The sequence below is a fragment of the Mixophyes fleayi genome, chromosome 5, assembly GCF_038048845.1.
Source record: "Mixophyes fleayi isolate aMixFle1 chromosome 5, aMixFle1.hap1, whole genome shotgun sequence".
NCBI lineage: Eukaryota > Metazoa > Chordata > Amphibia > Anura > Limnodynastidae > Mixophyes > Mixophyes fleayi.
In genome coordinates this window covers 204,626,813-204,643,852 of record NC_134406.1, presented here as the reverse complement: position 1 = coordinate 204,643,852, position 17,040 = coordinate 204,626,813, and the positions used below count along the sequence as shown (strand labels likewise).

At 39.0% G+C, this 17,040-nt stretch overlaps 1 protein-coding gene across 5 annotated transcripts in view; it reads left to right on the top strand.

The window, feature by feature from the left end:
* The window catches only part of MTCL1 (microtubule crosslinking factor 1), a 161,396-nt gene that overhangs the window by 93,843 nt on the left and 50,513 nt on the right, over positions 1 to 17,040 (top strand). For 2 of the 5 annotated variants that reach the window (XM_075213304.1, XM_075213308.1), the window contains exons 4-7: positions 5,814 to 5,873; positions 7,318 to 8,637; positions 9,382 to 9,534; positions 15,396 to 15,518. In XM_075213304.1, coding sequence (XP_075069405.1) covers positions 5,814 to 5,873; positions 7,318 to 8,637; positions 9,382 to 9,534; positions 15,396 to 15,518 — 1,656 coding nt within the window. The remainder of the gene's footprint in view (positions 1 to 5,813; positions 5,874 to 7,317; positions 8,638 to 9,381; positions 9,535 to 15,395; positions 15,519 to 17,040) is intronic. The other 3 variants (XM_075213306.1, XM_075213305.1, XM_075213309.1) reach the window with 3 other exon arrangements.

Sequence of the window (17,040 nt, the reverse complement as noted above, 5' to 3'; positions counted from 1 at the left end):
AAATAACAATATATCTTCTTTAAGATGTAAATGACTAGGAAATGTAAGTCACTACATACCCACTTCTTTTGTCTGAACCTTTATTCTGTGTATTCCCCATTCATTGTGTCCCTGTTATTTCATATCAGACCCTGACCCTTGCTCTTTTCCCTTGGCACACTAACTTGGCACACTGTAGTGTTGGCATTAGTGCAGTAGACTCCTAATGTTTTATCATGTTCAAGAGTGCCCTGATCACATATGTTACACTTACAGTAATAAAACCTCTCTCCAGTATCAGTGACTGAGCACATAGCATTAGCAGATTGGGAAAGCCACAGCGAGCAATCGTATGTAATTGGCATTTTCAAGTGCAGTTTAGAAAATAAAAATAGAGGTCTAATTAGTTGTTACTGCTTAGATATGTCCTGTGAATGTGCCTTTTATCATGTCTGTAAGTTAAGTCACCAATGTAGTGAAGAGCTGGTTGTGTCTAGTTCCACCTAGCTACTCAGTTGCAGCCAATAATGCATTTATATATTTATTAACAGTTCTTTATATAGCGCCTACATATTACAAGAAGCTTTACAGAGATTATTTAATAATTCACATCAGTCCCTGCCCCAGTTTAGCTTACAAGCTATATTCACTACCACATGCACTAGGTTTAAGTTCAGGGCTTTTCCATGTATTTGATTAGTTTAAGAGTAGCATTTAGGGCGTTTTAGGATTGGTAATGAGAGTAGAAAATATTGAGGGAAATTGGAAATTATGGAGGCTGCTGCAGAGCTAGTTGCAAAATGAGAATAAAGAGTACGGAAAACTAGTGTACACTTCCGCATCAGCAGTATGTGCACCTGGTTTATGACAAGTTATTAGCAGCAGCGAGTATTTGCACCAACCCTGTATTAGGTGCAAAAGATACATTCTCTAACAGGCATATAGGTGTGTTGCTGCAGGTCCGTATGAGCTGCCTTTGTGTAAACACATCTTTATTGTACTCGGCCAATGAGAGGATCCCCTTCCCTCAGCCGTCCCACCTCTCCAAGCTCAGACGGGCTTAAGTGCTAGAAGTGCGCACGTCTGCATAGGCACATATCCATGAGCCCATTTTCTGCTATTCCTGTGGCTCAGCTATTTCACACAAGATACACTATGCAAGCTGGCATACGTCCCTCAGCTGCAGTAAGTGATGAAATAATAAATGTCCAACCAATAATGTACTTAATTTGGGACGACCACCAAATATGTTCAAAAGTACCTCTTGGTTACACTGTCTCCATCAGAGATCCCAAGTTACTGGAGAGAAGCAGTGAATCCTGGGAGGGGGACCAGATACCATTGGGACAGTTGGGAGAGGACCAGATACTAAATTGGTACATTTGGGAGATATGAACTCGGTATAACAGCTTGGTGGGTATACATATCTAGCAGTTTAGTTAGCTTCTCTGCTCCTGACCAAAAATGAAACAGAACAAAGGGGAGACAGACCCCACCCCGCTTGTTTGCACATAACCTGTACAGATAATATAAAATGTCTAGAAAATACATTGTTTAAATACATTTTGAGGTTAGAGTCCCTTTTACTATTGTTATAACATTGGCCTTTCTGGGTGATGCAAATTATTTCCATGTCCTATAACCTTCACATTGTTTTACGGGTCTATCTATGAAAGGGAGAAACTCCTATCTCTGGCGAAAAGCATATCTATCAAAGGCTACATCCCTGCTATCGCCAGCCGTAGTCTCTGCCACCACAAGCCTCCTTTTACTATCTCAGAGTGGCGATCGCAGGATATATTCATAGGGAAAATTGCTTTATGTATTTAAATAAAGCTTTTTTGAAATCGGAAAAAGTGAAAATGATATTTTCTACATAGCTGAGACATGCATGTCAGTCATGCAACAAGACTGGTTGGCGAAGCAGTAAGACTTCTATTACCGCTGCCAGCCAGTGTTACTGGTTAGCTGAGCATCACTCAGCTCCCCACAGCAACAATGTCCTAAGTAAATTGCTGCAATAACAGATTTCCTATTGCTGTAATAAGCAACGGAAAATCAGATTCAACCTTTTTACTGTACCCCCTCCTCTTTACTGTAAAATGCTGTCATAAAAATCATTAATGATAGAAAATCAGATTAAAGATGGGATATGCAGTCTTCTAAGTAGTAGCTGTAATATGTACAGTACATGACTGTGTGTGTACTTACTTTGACAGCCTATGACTGTGATGGACAGACATTCCATCAATGTTAGAGGGCAGCTGTGGCCTGTGACAATTACATAGATTTCATATACTATATCAGCTAGTTCTCAATCTGTGTACATATGCATAGTATAAAGATGCTGTTTAAACCACATAACATTTATAAATCTATCGGGTGAGGTTGTCATTTAATAGTTAAATATAAAGCAAGTCAAGCCCAGTGCCACAAGACAGATATAGCTCATGTCGTTGCCACCACAGAGCAGAGTAACAGCCTGCATATGAGCTGTGTTTTACCCAGCATGAACGCACAGCCAGACAGGGCAGTGCATTGCCATTGACAATGACTGTAGTGTCTTATTATCGCAGTGCTTGACTACTCAGCAATTATGGGCACTCTTTACGTTATAACAGGAGCACAGAACTGTCTGTGAATCATACTCACTCTGTGTACAGGTTATATCTTTTAGTAATATAAGAGAGTCCCTAACAGTAATCCCCCCCCATACACACACACACACACTGCACCCACCCTAAACCACAGAGGGACATGCTTCCACACCTAAATAACACTCTTTCACCACATAAACAGGGAGAAAGTGGGAGATGTCAGTGCAGGGGATAAGTAGATTTGGCACATGATATGATATACCAAGATTAATACATTTAGATTGTTTTAGCCTATTGATAACTATAGCAATTCGATCGAGCCTTACGATTACAATCAGTCGATAATAGACCATATCATTTTACAAACATTTTATGTCTATAGCTATTATTCTATTAGATATATTCCAGACACTACAGTTATTACACCAATCATAATTATAGTGATGTTAGTAAATGAGCGCTTAACCTGTGGTCCATTATTACTTGAAGAGAGGTATACCCTTTGTTAACGCAGCTTTTGCAACACTAGGAGTTGAGCGCAAATTTTCCACCGCCTCTTTTGTCCTTCGTTTGCAGTCACAAAAAACAGGGTATGGCTTTGTGTCAGATATTCATTATGCCATACTAAGCCACTCTCCTGGAATGTCCGAGAGACCACTGATTCCCACTTAGGTCTCCACTCCGTGATCTCCTGTAAAGGATATACATGAAGGGCCTGATTCATCAATAAACGTAAACGCCGTATGTGTAATGTACGCCATAAACGAACATAAATGTGCCGTATTTTGCGTAAAAAATGCTTTTAGCATGACCAGAAAAGGATTATAGTCCAGTGAAGAACAATGAATTCATCTTCGAGCACAAAAGACAGTTACGACAGCCTACGACTTCATGGGCAGAACAGGGAGGGGAATGGGAGTATGCACGTAGTCAATGTACAGTAAGGGTGTGCCAAGCCTGAGTGCATGCAGCAGCGCAACCGATTCAAGCTTTGAGCATCTCAAAGGTGTTACCTCTACCTTTGAAATTTTGATAAAATAGACCTTCTTCTTACCCAAGATACAAGATTAATACTCTTATCCATTCTGTCATCATCTTCCGCCCCAACAATTGCAACTTCCTCCTGTATGGCATTCCTGTCACCCACCTATCACCTCTTAATGTGTCCTAAATGCAATGGCAACACTGATCGTTTTCTCTCATCACTCCACATCTGCTACCTATGGAATTACCTAGCACGACTGATCAGACTCTACTCTAGCCTTCATATCTCTAATCCACCTATGACATCCCAACTCTTTACTAGAGACTATCCTACTCACACCTATGCTACTCACACTAGTACACCATCACAACTGTCCCAATCTCTACTCTGATCCACACTTCCTTCACATATCTCAGCTCTGCCATTTCCCTACTGGATTACAATCTCACTCACGAGCAGTGCCTTCCCTACCCCTGATCTATGCATGCTTTGTTTTATCCAATTTCTGTCTGTAGAGTACTCAGTTTTTACAATTCTTTGACAATAGTAAAATTAATAATTTTCATTTCCCAACTTTAAACAGTCTTGGCCACTTTGGTGGCCTTCAGGAGTTTTCTGTATTGTCAGCTGCTCTGAAAAGTAAGTTTGTGTTAAGACATAATTTAAAACAATCTGGCCCTCTGATGTTCATTTATATAAAATACACTGGCAACATCTAATTGACTTGTTATGCTGTTCATGATTGTTCAGTGGTTAGCATTGCTGCCTTGAAGAGCTTGGGCCATGGGTACCATTCCAAACAGGGCCCTATCTTCGTGGAATTTGTAAGTCCTTCTCGTGTTTGTGAGGGTTTCCTCTGGGTGCTCTGGTTTCCTCCCATATTCCAAAGACATACTAGTAGGTTAATTGGCTTTTGATGAAATTAAACCATGTATGTGTGTGTCAGTGTTGGGAATGAGGCAAGGACTGGTGAATGGTTAGATATTCTCTACACAGCACTGTCTAACACATAGGAGCTATATAAATAACTGTTAATAAATAAATTAAATTGCAGTGGCAGATGCATTATAAATAATAAAAAAGTAGTTCCCTTCACAAATCTGTTCTTTCCTAGTTTCTATTCAACATTATTTTTATACCTGCCACTACTAATATTAATGTTGCTTGGAAAGGATCTAGGAAGGCTATGTGCACTTTTTTATATAACACATCCTTCCCACCTTAGGCTCACATGGACATTTGTTTCTTCCCATCTATGTTTTATTTAAAAAGTGATTTAAAGCATCTAAACAAGTGTGACCATTCTCTTTATTGCTACAAGCAGACGTAGGAATGTGGGAAATGAAGTGTGGTGTTTTGAAAGGAAATTTTACCTAAATAAAACACATATTTTAGAATTATTTTTGGAAATGACTTAAACAATGCGCAATACGCCTCCAAAATGACAGAAAATAAGATGTGTGAACGTAGGCCCGGAAGAGACAATGCACAATGCAATTTTCTGTTCAAATTTTAGATGTTCATCTGTCAGTCAATCACAAAACACGTAAGAAGACTTTGTCTAAGAATATTTGTTAAAAGTTATATGGAAATGTTATTATTCCTCCTTTATTACCCTCTCTAAAGTTTCAGTAGTGAAATGGCTTCTAAATCTGTCCCCCAAAATCACATTAGGATACTTCCTCTCCCTGTCCTGTACCTCTACTCAGGCTGTCACTCACTGTGTTGCTAATAGTGTGTGTGAATGGAATCACACTGCTTTCCCCCTGCACTCAGCATTTCAAGAGCACAATGACTGGCAGAAGGACAGGGAAATGGAACTGTGGTTGCCAATCATTATAAAGGTATTCCGATTTTAATGCAGTAGTAAAAATATTTATCAATCAGTCAATTTTGATAATGATATTTTGTTGTCAATTCTGAAGTACATTAATGCACAAGATCAATGGTTTGGACCTTAGTAGGGTTGATAACCCTTATTTGTATCTCATCAGAATTGCTTCTCATTCATTCTTAAATACAGGTTCCTACGTGAAAATTATGTCAGTAAAAACTGTTCATCAGTAAAATAATGTCAACAATTTTCAGTGACAAACTTTAAGGGCTGACAACAATCAAGAAAACCTCATATCTGCTGCCCTTGAGGAACATCCGTAATTTTGTAAAAGTTGTTTGTAGTCTTCAGTTGTAGAACCTTAAAATAATATGGTTTCATTGTCCTGGTTAACCATGAGCTTTATGTTTTTTTTCAGAGCTCACTAAAACGAAGGGGAAGCCGAGAGATGTACAAAGAGAAAAAGACTCCAAGTCAGGTATTTGGATTCTGAATTTCCATGTTTCTCAAAAGCTATTTGTGATTATAATGTAATTTCTGTTGTACCCTGATAGTTCTCCAGCCACTTGTTCCCAAGAGCGTAGCTCACAAATGATCAAAACAAGAAATACCAAGCAAATGTTATCAGGGAGGGAGGTTTAGGGTTATACTGCATGGCCCATACCTTTAGAGCTCAGGGAGAGGCATTGGGGTTACTTGGAGATGCAGCGATTCAATTAATTGCTCTTAGTGGTTGTACTTTCAAATGAGCCTCAGTGAAATGCCGACGGGCAGTTGTCCTAGATCTGTACATAATATATTTGTCGACCCTGGGTGAACATGTCACTGCATTTTGCGGACCTGCTTGAACATGAGATTACTCTTATGTATTCTTTAACTAGATCACTCATTAAAGGCCATGTCAACTTTTGGGGTATGTCCTTCTAATATGCAATGAAACACTATACCTTACCTTGTAGATGGAAGTCCTACTCCTGAGACCCCATTTTCAGCTTTGCTTGGTAATGCTCTGCAGATGCAGGTGCTTGGGAACCTCATAGCAATTTCATAGGAAAACCTGAGAAGACCTGCTTGGTCTAGGCTCCTGTGCTGCACGTTGGTCCTGTCCTCACTTGCAAACTAGGGCCTGATTCATTAAGGATTTAAAACTTAAGAAACTTCTTATTTCAGTCTCCTGGACAAAACCATGTTACAATGCAAGGGGTGCAAATTAGTATTCTGTTTTGACATAAGTTAAATACTGACTGTTTTTTCATGTAGCACACAAATATCAACTTTAATTTTCAGTGTACAAATAATCTATCAAGTATCTGTGTGCTACATGAAAAAACAGTCAGTATTTAACTTATGTCAAAACAGAATACTAATTTGCACCCCTTGCATTGTAACATGGTTTTGTCCAGGAGACTTAAATAAGAAGTTTCTTAAGTTAAGATCCTTAATGAAACAGGCCCCTAGTGACGAAAATAGCATTATCCATGGGATTTTGAATGATGAGGTCCATTGGCAAGCTGGAACCACACCAAATTTGGAGTAGGGAGGTAGTGATTAAAGAAGGGTGAATGTCCGAAAGGGGACAACCATTTTTAAAAGCCAAAAAAAGACAAAGTTGATAGTATGTATTTGCAAAGTTAAATGTTCCAATTAGTTTTATATAACAAAAAAATAAATAAAGTAGTTCTATTTAATACATTCTATCATTATTCTATTCAGTACAGTTTTGTAAATTATGGGAACATAACATCGGCTACCAATGTATTGGACAACTGTAATAATACAATTGCAAATATTTTATGGCAAAAGTGCAACAATTTCTTGCCATGACTTGGTGGGAAATCTGCATGTATTGGTTTTGGCATTAAAATTACATCATCTTCAAAATACCAGTAAATTAGCCTTCTTATATATTTCCTGATGTATAGGAGGACAGTGCCGATTTAAAATGCCAGCTTCAGTTTGCAAAGGAGGAAGCAGCACTGATGCGAAAGAAAATGGCCAAACTCGGAAAAGAAAAAGATGATCTAGAACAGGAACTGGAAAAATACAAATCAATTTATGGAGATGTGGAAAGTCCTCTCCCAACAGGAGAAAGTGGGGGTCCACCCAGCACGAGAGAGGCCGAGTTAAAATTGCGTCTTAAGTTGGTTGAAGAAGAAGCTAATATTCTGGGCAGAAAAATAGTAGAGCTGGAGGTGGAAAACAGGGGCATTAAAGCAGAAATGGAAGACCTCAGGTGTCAGTATGAAAAAGAATTTCTAAGCAGGGAGTATGTTTCAAGCATTCCTACCTCACCATATGGTGATTCCATGGAATCTGCCACAGAGCTACGCCGCCACCTCCAATTTGTGGAAGAGGAAGCAGAGCTGCTGAGGAGATCCATTTCTGAGATAGAGGATCACAATAAGGAACTTACAACAGAGCTGAATAGATTTAAGTTTGGACCAGTACAGGACCTTGTCTGGATTGACGACAACCCTTCCAAATGCAATGGGTCAATACAGGAGGAACTAAAGTCAGCTAGAATCCAGATAAGTGACCTAAGTGCTAAGATAATGAAACTTCAATATGAAAATAGGGTCTTACTGTCAAATGTACAGCGATATGATCTTGAATCACACCTGGGAATGCGAACGGCAAGCCCACGTGACAGTGATGCAGAAAGCGATGCAGGGAAAAAAGAAAGTGACAGTGAAGATGGACGACCTACTCAACCAAAGAGAGAAGGACCTATTGGTGGGGAGAGTGATTCAGAAGATGCCTATGAGAAGACGTCAGGCTTTGAAAGTGTAAAACTATCAGAAGTTGGTGACATATATTGTCTGGAACCATTTAAAAAGAGGGAGGATAGCCACTATTTTAGGAACATAAAACGGGAAGCTGAACGACTAGGAAAAACTGTAGACCACCTTATTACAGACACAGACAGCTTTATCTATGATGCCAAGCTGCAGATGATGAGCAGTTCTGTGGAGGAGGTGCTAAACAGTTGTCCAGAAAGAGAAGATGCCACTGGATCAGAAGTTTTAAACAGCATCAATAGTAAAATGAAGGTATTCAGGAAAGATTTGCATTGTTTTCTAGAAACAATTGAACAAACCAATGAGGATCTAAAAGAGCATGTCGAAGACCTGTCACCAATGCCACATCTCACTGAATCTTCTAGTTTCTTGTCCAACTTGACATCAACTTCTCGGGATTCTGCCATTGGAAATCTTGGAAAGGAACTGATAACTGATTTTCAGGTAAATAGATGTTGCTTAATTTTCATTATTTGTTTTTAGCTTTCTTTTGCCATTAACAAACAGGCACTGTTTTTTTTCCCCAGCTAAATTATTATGTTGCTAAATTGTAGCATTTCACGATTACAAAAATACTAACTTTGTCAAAACTTGGTCATTTTTTGTAAATAATAAAAGCTCTTATATGGTGATTTCCTCCTACCTAGGAAAGGTTTGGCCAATATCTCAGTTTGTTATCAACAATTATTTTATATCTTTGCGATTCTAATTACCAGTATTATGAATAGCCAGTAAAGTCACTCTAGTTTTCATTATTAGTGCATCACTAAATTGCAAAGCAGATGTGGCTTAGCCATTTGGCGTCTTAATGGGGAAGAAACTTGGTATGCTGATGCTTTCATGGCCTGCACGCTTGCTGTTGGTATGACACATGCATCTCTCATTGCATGCGCGTCTCATAACCAGTGTTTGCATTCTTCCCTCCCCCCCCTGTTTTTTCTCTTTTGCTTTTCAGATATTTCAACCCATCATTTTGCTCATTCTCTTTTTGGTTTTGTTTTCATCACTCTCTTATGCCACCATATTTAAGTTAATTTTTCTGTTCACGCTTTTCTTTGTCTTGTAGTTTTTTAAGTCCTCTACCTTACCCATTTTTGTTTTTTTGTGTATGTGTGTTTGTTTTTTTTCTTTATCCTCCCACCCCTTTCTTTTGTTTTCGTTGTGTTTATATACTGCCCATGCACCTAGCAGTCGAAGCTGAGAGAACAAATGGATTGGCAACTCCACCATGAGCATGAAGAAGATGCCCACCGTCTCCTTGTAAATCATGAGTCACATCGCAGAGCAGATGGGGACAGTAGACCCTACACCCCAGGAGATAAGGGCGGTTTCAGTCTAGAGGTCAGCAATGTTGTATAACCCACTACAACTAGATCTACACAGACATTGTCTTGCTTTTAGGCTTAGTAGCTTAACTAAGTTTTCCAGGTGCATTGCACTGAAGGATCAACCCATATTGTAATTGTCCTCAGCTCAATTATGTCTGTGTGCCTCCATTTATGAACTGTCCATTTGCAGATTATGTGCACTTAATAACCATTGAAAATGAATTCTGAAATGAGTCTTGCAAGAACACTTGCATTTCAAGCTGCTTTTCAGGATTCCGTTAATCATGAAGCCCTTGCAAGTATAGGATTTTACATCTCCAAACCTGTGTTCAATATAAGCAATGATACATTGCTGGCCATAACCCTGTCATTTATCCTAATTTGTGTACCGTAACTAACCAACTCCTACTCTTTATATCTGTTACATCATGTACAGTTATAGTCCAGTAAGCGACATTTCCATGGGTCTTTCTGTCCTTAACAATATAGCAGTTGGCATTAATAAGATAAGAAAAGATGTCTATATCTGTATTGTAAATATGTCCTCCGTACCCACCAGTAAGTGAAGAGTTTTAAAAGTAAATAAATGATTTTTGATGTTTCTTGGAAACTAGTATGGAAATATAATTGAATTGTGTAGTTACTTAATTGGAAAAAAAATCATAGATTAATAGAACCACTGGAAGCTTTCCATACTCAGGAATATATGTCCATACCCCTGCAGACTTTAAAGTTGACCTTGTAAAATCTGTATTGTAAAAGGTCTTTCTTTATCAGTATGTCCCCAATTGAAAGATTTTATATCTGGTGAAATCACATTAAAATTTGCCATTCTTTAAAACCAGTTTCCATTGACTAGTACGGCTATGATTCTCCCTAGCCCTAGTAGTATGATGAGGCCGCCTGATACGGAGTGAGCATTGGCCACAGTGGTATTATCTCTCTCCTCCTCACTCATCGGTGCTCCCCCATTTCTACAGTCTCCACCAGAAGTGGGAGCACTTTGTGGGAGTAGCGTCTAACCAATGCGGGTTATGTCAGATCAGCTGCAATAGCCTTAGATAAGGAATTAAGTTATTATATATGCAGTTTTTCTCAGGAAGTTTTTATGAAATAATATGCAGTTATTATATGGTGAAAGGTCCCTTTTAACTCATGCACTTTTAAATACAGTGTATACAATTTTATAAATAAAATTTTCCCTATAATCACCCAGATTGCTATCAGTTTTTTAGATAAAACAGCTTATTATATATTGCTGTGCCTCCATGGAGAACTTTAAATGAATACAAAGAACAGTGTATGTTTATCTAAATGCGGATTGTATGACTGCTGTGCCACATGGCAAACTTGAGATGAATACAGCGAGTAGTGCAAGTGTATTGGGAATGCTGATTGGACGACACAGGAGAAGGGTTTGTTTTATTAAAAAAGAAAACACTTAATGGAGTTATTTAAGTTCATTCCTGCTACTATTCCTTATATTAAGAGGATCAGAGCAATGCTATGAGTGATTTATTAGAAAGTCTTGTTAAAAAAAAATACACCCATAACGAAAAAATGTTGTTTTAGGTGTTATTCACTAAGTTACAAAAAATTGCAAAGTTAGGCATAGTGTAATGATCCCATCAAGCAGTGGGTCTCCTCTCCCGGAAGTCTCCACTGAAGAATCTAGAACTGCTCTTGTCTCTGTTTTAATGGTGGGCCTTTGTAAGTGGTGTTGTCCATTGCACTTCCCCATGAGCTTGCTACTTGCATGAATAGGGGGGAACGATATCAACACTACCAGTCAATGTTTAAAAAGGCTCACTTTTAATGAATATGTCTCTCTAAATTATATGATAGGAGAATGAGGATGATCAGATCAGTTCTATCATAACGGTAGACGCTTCGGTATAACTGGTCCTTACTCCAGCAATGTATTTATAAAATGTACCAATGCAAGAAACATCTTCAGTGGGAAGCTCATTGATTTTCTAGTCCTTACATAATGACTAAGCATCTGGACGTGTTTGATCATGCAAGAATAAGGTTATATATTTATTTTTTAAACCAGAGAATTTCATTGGTTCAAAAGATGGAAAGGCACATTCAAACCGGCACTGGAATTACTACATCATGTATCAAAGTTAAATACAAGTTAAAGCTTACACATTACTTTCATATATGTATTCAGTCCATTAGCAAATGTAAAAACTACGAGATACTGTATGGTTTCCATAGTTTCTTTTTCTTTTTTGTATTACTATTATGTTAATGACACCCTGGCCCCAGTGACTTCATATTATCCCCCAATGATATTTCATCTGCCATTAAGCCAAGCCCAAAAAACAGTGTATTGTGGGCAAGGGATTACTAAACATGTATAAGATTAATAGAAGGGCTTTGGAAGGAGATAAGGTTATCATGGCACAGAGACCACAACCACTGATTGGTAAACTTTGTGAGCAGACTTAACAACTTATAGAAGCCACATAAGACAATAAGGAAAGGAAACATGAAACATAGCATTTGAGTGCATTTATAATAATAATAATAACAATAGTAAATATATAAATACAATTAATTTAATTTTATTTTATTTTGCTGTCTTATGTGTTGTTAAAAGCAAGTCTTGTATTACACTAGTCCAGCAAGGCTTTAGTAAAATGAACAATTAATGTCTCTGAGCTGTCTTTTTTCTCACATGTATTTATTACATACTTTCTTGCGTGGTAATGGATGCATTCTTTCGACAGTATGTAATGCTTGGTTTACTTGCAATAGGGGACTTGGAAAGCTATTACAGCTGTGAAACATTAAAGATTTTTCATTGTATTATACGTTTATTCCCTTTTTCCATCCTTGCTGCAGTGTATCAGGTGAATATTGCTCAGAGCTTGCCTTGACATTTCACATAGTTAGTTCTGCCAACTGACAAGCAATTAACTATGTAGTTCATGTAGCAATCTGAGCATTCACTGACGTAATTGTTCAGGTGGCAGCCAGAACCAGGTCTTAATGCTTTGCATGTGCGGGGTTAAAAATGACCATTTGGACAAAATGACCAAACGGACTTATGAATGAACACAGTTTGTTGGTAGCTTATTATGGTTAAAAACACAGTTTTACCTTCACTTCTACTCTATCTTAAAATTGGGGTTCCCATAATCGCCTTAAAGAAGGTGACATAATGCATCTTTTTAGTAGGGGTCATAGACTACTAAAAAGATATTTAGGGCTTGAGTCATTAAGGAACATAAAACGTACGGAATTTGCGTTTTCAAAAGAACGCCCATACGACTGTAATTCACTACAAGCGGATCTGAAGAAATGTCTAGGTGAGTACGCGTGTAAGTACGCTCTGTATATTCAGTACTTGCTCTATTCAGACAGACACAACACACTGCAGGATACAAAGAATACATATGTGCAATATAAAATCCCAGCAGAACGCACAGAATTTTTTTTTTTTTTATTGTCACCTGTTAATAATCATTAAGACAAAGTCATTTTTTTCCCTTTTCCCCTTCAAAGACATTTATCGAGATGTTATGAATGTATACTGTATATAAAATTAACTTTTATAGTTTCTCCTAATTGCAAACACATGCTCTAGCAGACATACACATCTGTCATCACTATTACTTGGCACTTACACTAGCCCTTTAGCTGGTGCAAAAGATACTGCTGAACAACATGTACCTTAGAGATGCCCAAAGCTTGAATCGGACGCACTTACTGTACATTGCCTACGTTACGCCCTTCAAATCATAGGCAGTCAGCACTGTCATTTACTCGCGAATATGAATTGCATTCTTTGGCGCAAATATTAGTTTTGCACATACGCAACACATGCCACATAGATGGACATATGTTCCTTAATGAATCAGGCCCTGGATGTATAGTGATTAAATCAGTTTTGATGAATTAACTTGATGATGAATAGAAGAATCCTCAGTGATTAAAAAGCAATATCTGTGATTAGGCATTTACTGCAAGTGTACTAACATACTCAGATCCGGATTAAGACCTCATAGGGCCCTAGGCAGGATACTGTTTTTGGGCACCCTCCCTAAAACAATCCATAGCACAATATTTTTGCAGCCTACCATAATCCCCTATAGTTACGTAGAAGTGAAAGCATGTGCCACCGCATGCCTACCATATACCCCTATAGTTACGTAGAAGTGAAAGCATGTGCCACCGCATGCCTACCATATACCCCTATAGTTAAGTAGATGAGAAAGAATGTGCCGCCGCGCAGCCAAAGGAGGTGGGGGTGTGGCTTGCATCTTTGGGGGCGTATCTAACATGTGAAAAGAGCAAGGCCAGCCTGCTGCAGAAAAAGGCACCCTAAATAATTACCGAGCAGTCCCGTTTTTTTAAGTAGTTGGGTCAAAACAACCTAATAAGTATTTAAGTCAGAACAGAAATATTAAATATTAATATTAAATTAAGTTGTTTGCAAAAATAATACGCATAAATCCAAGGATGTGCCCTTGTCACTTTTGTCCCTCAATCATCACACTATGCCCATTTATTGCCACTTTTGTCCCTTCACAATATCACCTCTGTGCCCCTTCATTATATCACCTTTGTGCCCTCTCACTGTGTCACCTCTGTGCCCCTTCACTGTATCACCTCTCTGCCCCTACACTGTGTCACCTCTGTGCCCATTCACTGTGTCACCTCTGTGCCCCTTTACTGTGTCACCTCTGTGCCCCTTTACTGTGTCACCTCTGTGCCCCTTTACTGTGTCACCTCTGTGCCCATTCACTGTGTCACCTCTGTGCCCATTCACTGTGTCACCTCTGTGCCCCCTCACTGTGTCACCTCTGTGCCCATTCACTGTGTCACCTCTGTGCCCATTCACTGTGTCACCTCTGTGCCCCCTCACTGTGTCACCTCTGTGCCCATTCACTGAGTCACCTCTGTGCCCATTCACTGTGTCACCTCTGTGCCCATTCACTGTGTCACCTCTGTGCCCATTCACTGTGTCACCTCTGTGCCCATTCATTATCACCTCACCCTATGTGCCTCCGTTTTACTTACCTGTCTTTTTCTCTTTTGTATTCCACTTTTCTGTCTTCTGGTCTTCCTGTTTTCTTTTTTCTCCACCACGCAGCTCCTCGGTTAGTCCTCACACTGTGGCCGGAAACAGACTTAAAAATAAAATCAGTCACGTGGTCGCATGACTGTTTGTTCTTTTTAAGTCTGCTTCCGGCCGCAGTCTCTTTTAGTATGTCGGCGGACAGAGAGGGATGGCAGGCGGAGGGGAGCGCTTCTCCACCTTGCCTACCCCGCTCACCGCCAGTCCTGACTGGGCCCTCTGGGGACCGCTAGGCCCTAGGCAGTTGCCTAGGTTGCCTAGCAGTAAATCCGGCCCTGAACATACTACATAATAATCATTTAAATATTATTATAACTTTACTGTGACAAAACTTTAGTGGTAGAGAGGAAGCATCAGCATTCTGACTTTTGGGAATCTTTATGTCTGTGTGTCAGAATACAACAGCCTCCTGTTGAGTAGTATAGTAAGAGCTGAAGACTACTACCTGTTTATGATATAATGTCTAGGAATTCATTTATTCTATTTACATTGTTATAAAATGTTTCTCCAGTATACAGGTATAATTTAAATATAAAAATGCAAAAAAATAACTAACTGGCAATAAAATAATAGTGAATGGCCAAGAGGAAAAAGTGACACTTTGGGAGAGAACAAACTTAATAAGTGAAGAGCACTGTGAGATCTGTCGCTAGACAGGAAAATGCAATTCTGTAAAGATCAAGTATGTTCTGCATAGTTAGACTTCTAAAAACTGCTTTGTGATGCTTAGCTGCATGGATCGCTAAAATATGTGTAACATTGTGTTATTCGTTTCTAATAAGCAGCTCGCCAATAATGTGTCACCTGAAAAGAATTCAACTTTACGTGAACTACAGGCTATTCTTGAACAAGAAAGGAGACTTCACCAAGAAGAGCATGACAAGGTGACAGACAGACTCATTCAGGTATTATACTTCTCTAATCCACCGCTCTTTCCAGTGCCAACTACATTGCACTCACTACAGAAATATAATACTCCAGGACAGAAGTCTAGAAAATTTCCTTGCTTTTGTTTATCTTGACATTTACCAGTTGTGCATTTACAGTGTGAGGGTTTGTACAATTGATGGCTTTTAAACAAAAATATTAGTGATTATTTAAAATAGGTATCTCTTTTCCTATTCAGTTATCACTAGTTTCCAGTACATTGATAGACTGTATTGTCATGGATATTGATTCAGTCCACAAAAAGCTGCCTCCACTGAGGTAAAGCCACCCATACATTTTAAAAGACTCCAGAACATACATTATTTGACATCATTTTTTTAATTCAGCCTGCAAGTGTAGGTATGGCATCTGTTAGCCAAAATACATGGAACAAGGTTTTCTATATAAAGAGTTTTCCATAATTTGGAGCTTAAAGTACATTTAAAAATGACCACTGTGTTTTCCCCCAATGCCTCCATATGACGCTCACCAATGCCTTGTGTAGCAGAGGTCCTCACAGTCACTGTAGGAGGAGGCAGAGCCTGATTAAGACCCACTGGGACCCTGGGCAAGATACCGGCTTGGGCCTCCTTCTAGCACCTCTGTTCATCAAAATAAATCCTGCATTATATTGGGTTAGAGTAATCTGAGCTCCTCAGTAAAAATACCCTATAAAAACTTCAAGTTGCGATAATTCCAGGCTCCTCATTGCCTGCAGAGCTCTAGGTGGGATCCTAGGTTGCCTAATGGATGACCATGCTCTGGCACTTAGTGATCATGTCTGCTTCCCACGTGCCGCCCTTGAAATCGTAGATTTTGAAAGTGTCCTTTGCGTTCGAAGATGAATTGGAGTATAGTCTGTTTCTGAGCATGCGCAGAGCAATTTTACGCAAATATCGACATTTATGTTCCTTGTTGAATCAGTCCCCAAATGTCAGTACAGTACCAAATATATACTTAAAGAATATTTCTACACATCCTCACTGAATCCGGTCTCCAACAGTTACTTGCTTTCAGTCGAGTATTCAGTATATCTATTCTCACTTCTGCACACCCGGCTGGCAGTATGTTGTCTAGGGGTAGCGAGGAGAGCCTATTGTTATCTGCTACTCTCTGCCTGGTCCCTTTTGGATACAATTATCCTTTTCAATTAAAGTTTGAGCCTTTCACTACAGACTAAAAAATGGCTTAGTAGGGGGACCAGATATTGAAATGCTTTCAGTAGCTATGCAGATTAGTAGTAATTATATAGTTACATAGAGCAGTAATTTATCAGTAGATAAGGTAATTCCTATGCAAATGGCCCTTCATCACCAGCTCATGATAGATTTGGGTGGTGTGTGCTGAGCCCCAGTATTGTGCTATGACAAATCTCTACTTGTCATCACACATTTATCAGCTGCTCCAGGGTATTAGTTCACCCTTTTGTCTGTGTTCTTTTCAATCTACTGCGATTTCATTTTTAATTAATATGTAAATCAAAACATGTTACAAAGCTGT